Genomic DNA, 3,603 nt, shown 5'->3' with positions numbered 1-3,603 from the left:
GACAGATGCCAGTGGCAGCCTCCACCTGTGGTTCCCCGTCCTGCTCTGCCCTCAGAGCAATACTGAATATGGCAGTGAGCAGGGGCTTCAAGGGTCAGAACAGCTACTGGTTATGTAGCACAGGATGTGAAGGAATCTCGTTTAAGAACTTCTGAGTACAGAGACAGATCTCTCCCACAACATCATTAATTTCATTTCATTCTTGATGATGATGATGATGATATGTCACCTTTCTGGTTGGGTGTGTCTTCAGTCTGCATGGTGAGGGTTGACTCCATGCACCTTTTCTGGCTTCTTTGCAGCTGTGTCATGTTTGCTCTGGAATATCTACAGAGGAACAAAGATGAGCTTTTATGCATAAGAGGAATGCTGTCTTTACCAGATGCACATTTGTCTGTGTTCAGCCTATTGCAGATGCAGAAGCCTCCTGGGAGATTGCCTATCCAGGGATTGTTATCGAGTTTCTGTGCTTGATCTATCACAGTTACATTCAGGATCCTGTGTGGCACTGTCCTGACTTCTTGAAAACTTTGGCTATGGCTGCTTTTCATTCAGGATCACCCAAGGTATGTGTTTATGAGCCAGCACAACCCCTTCAGGGTCACTAGGAGAAAAAAACTCAATTTATAGGAGACTGAGTTAAAATGTATTGCTGACTGCTTTCACAGGGTGCGTCTGAAGATCTTTTGGCTCCTGATGGTCCAGCCATTGCTGAAGGGAAGGGCTGTGCTGATCCCTCYTCTCTGCCACTCCTACCACACCCTGCCAAGAAACAAGTGTGGGATTTTGTGCGAGTCCTCCTGACAGACAGTCTTCTCAACATCCCAGCAAACAAACAAGGGCATCCCCTTGAGCTGCTTCTTGAGGTTTCTCTTATCAGGCTTTGCTGCTCTGCTTTGCACTGAGGGTGGAATGATAGGCCATATCCTGGTAGAGACCTAGCAAAAAAAAAAAGTGTTAACAGTGGCAAAAGGAAATTACTTTTCTAATTCCTCTACATTAATGTGAACTAAGAAAATGCTGCCCCTGGAAAACAGCAATTTTTCAGGCAATGTTTAATATGCACTCTTGCTGAAAGTGAAGTTGAGTCAGAGTTTTTCTTTTCCTGCTGTGCTAATATGTATGCCATCACTATATAGGCTTCTCCAGAAGATGCCACCGGTGAGCAGAAAAGACTTTTTCAGACAAAAGTTCTGCTGTCTGCTATGGATGTCTTCCATGTTACCAGCCAAGGAGAGGGGAAAACAAGATCCAGAGGTGAGTGGTGGGAATCAGATTGTTTAATTAGCTAATATTTAGCATGTAGGTATAATTTCTAGAAGGGTTTGGAAACAGGAAGTAGGACAGTCCAGCTCAGCAGGCTTGACTGTCCAGTCTATCTTGCTGTAAGGAAGTTTGCATAAATTATTATATTTTTATAATTTTTTTCTAGRGAGCCTCTTCATTTTTTTCTGAGAACAGATTCTGAATATCAAAAAGGCAGTACTTAGGAAGAAACATAGGTTTATCCTTGAATGCTTCTGGAAACAGCCCCAATAACTTAGTTGTGGCTGCTCTCCTTTCAGGCTCATTAGTTGGACCAGTCCTTCTTTGCAGCATTTTAGTGAGACTGGTTTCATCCTTAAGATGGAGTTGTCATTTCCAGTCTGAGTAAGGTGTCTGCTTAGATATGTCCTGGCTCTGAGACACTATGGCACAAAACCGTTCTTCTCAGCTCTGGTAATCTCACATCTCACTTTTTTTTGTCTTTTCATCTTGTTATGGAATAATCAAGCCTTTTGTATTCTCTCCAGGGAGCAGTGATCCTCATGGTACTTCAGAATCAGCTGCGCCTGTATCCATGATGAACATTGCTTATTTTGTTCAGAAATTGGTCGAGAAGCTGAACAGCCGAATGTTTGCTGCTGACCCCAAGCAAATCCTGATCTTCATTGCCAAACAGATTATGTGGGTGAGTCACATTTTTTTTCCTCAACTTTCATCAATATGTTKTACATGCTGTTTTACACTGAGGTCGTGATACTGCAGTTCTGAAGAAGATGGCTGTAATCCATTTGGTGATTGTTGTTATTCCTGTTTCCTTGCATGAGAACATAACAGCTCTAAATTATAATTAGAGGTAGATGGTGCAGCATAAAGAAAGGATAGTTAACCTATTTGTGACACTGTCTGTTGGCTATGTACACATTGCTGAACAGGAATAAATCTCTTCCACAGTTCTGGGGACTTCAGCAGTAATCCAGAAAAAGAGAATTTTTACGTAGCAGGTAGTTCTGGGGATTTTTGCTGCTTAAAAGAAGTGGGAGGAGTGGAACCTTGGGAAGAAAGTTCTTTGAGCAAGTAAARTATTCTGCTGTTTTGTGTTTTCACAGGTCTTAGAAAGCTCTGTTTCTCAAAGGGAAGTTTTCCTCAGTGCCCTGTACAGCTGCTTAAACAGAGCCATCCTMTACTGCTTATCCAGACCACAACAATCACTGCCTGAACAGTTTAATGTCCTGAATACTCTCCTTGTTCTGCAAGAGCAGTGGGACATTATTTTTGCAACTTACAATTCAAATAGTAATTTTGTCATCTGCCTGATGTACTGCCTTTGTCAACTGAACTCGGGCAGGTATAAATGTTCATCTCATTAAAATGTTCGTTTATATCTCTTTGCTGTACCTATGGAAGTGGATGCAGAGGTCGCAGGCAATACCCAGTTTGGGGAATCCCTAGAAGGCTGAGATTGAGCTGAATCCAACATTTCCAGCAGCCTACTCACTTTGGAGTACTAACTGCAGTTAACAGGTTAACAGGAACTAATTCCACTGGAGCTGGCTCACAAGCTCATCATGAAAATGAGAATCTGGAAATCTTCCTGGGTACATTTAAAACATATATAAAAGTGTACATGGATCTTGTGATCTTTGTGTTATTGTTGTTTGGAACTGCAAGGTTCTGGTTGTTCAGACTGGGAGTTTTGCCATTGGGTAGGGCTAGAACATCCACACCCACTCTGCTGTTCTTACATATGCTGATATACAAGATGTACACTTGCTAATGTAAGCTGGGGAGCTACCTTGGAAGCTTAGGTTTGTGAAAAATGAAGCAAATTKTCACTAGTGCTTTATTCACTATTATCATGTTTCTTGTGTCAATGATAGCCTTCTGTACTGCTCTGATGGTTAGAATCTATTAATCAGTATCACACCAGAAATGAGCTGCAGTTCCAGAGATCTTCTCTGGATGTTCTTATTGCAGTCAGATAATGATTTCCAGGCCAAAACCATTGAGATGGGGTAAGGATTGCTTTTACAAAGTAAGAGCAAAAACATTTTTTTAAAAAAAACCTAAATTGTAGAAGGGTTTATGTTATCCAAACATCAAACATAACAAATCCAGGGAATCAGAATTGTGGTGTTTTACAGAAAACCAGAAATAAACATGGCAGCTTTGCATACCCAAGGATTTGACTCTCCAAGATAGTAATGTCTCTTTAAAATGAAAGAATTTATTATATTAGTAGTGTCTATATATGCTATTATTTATAGCAGTTCTGCGACCAAGTCTAGATTGTCAGGATGCCTTAAACAAGCCTGTTGCCTTTCATTTTTTTTTTTTTTT

The 3,603-nt window shown here is 41.0% G+C and overlaps 1 protein-coding gene across 1 annotated transcript in view; it reads left to right on the top strand.

The window, feature by feature from the left end:
* WDFY4 (WDFY family member 4) overlaps positions 1-3,603 on the top strand; it is a 111,070-nt gene that overhangs the window by 47,101 nt on the left and 60,366 nt on the right. The window contains exons 32-36 of the mRNA XM_057370989.1: positions 403-566; positions 669-866; positions 1,140-1,257; positions 1,794-1,951; positions 2,373-2,611. Of these exons, the coding sequence (XP_057226972.1) occupies positions 403-566; positions 669-866; positions 1,140-1,257; positions 1,794-1,951; positions 2,373-2,611 (877 nt within the window). The remainder of the gene's footprint in view (positions 1-402; positions 567-668; positions 867-1,139; positions 1,258-1,793; positions 1,952-2,372; positions 2,612-3,603) is intronic.

Source organism: Malurus melanocephalus, unplaced genomic scaffold, assembly GCF_030028575.1.
Source record: "Malurus melanocephalus ecotype Western Australia unplaced genomic scaffold, MMel_1.1 scaffold_137, whole genome shotgun sequence".
NCBI lineage: Eukaryota > Metazoa > Chordata > Aves > Passeriformes > Maluridae > Malurus > Malurus melanocephalus.
The sequence above is the reverse complement of the archived record's forward strand: the minus strand, read 5'-3'. Positions and strand labels throughout refer to the sequence as shown.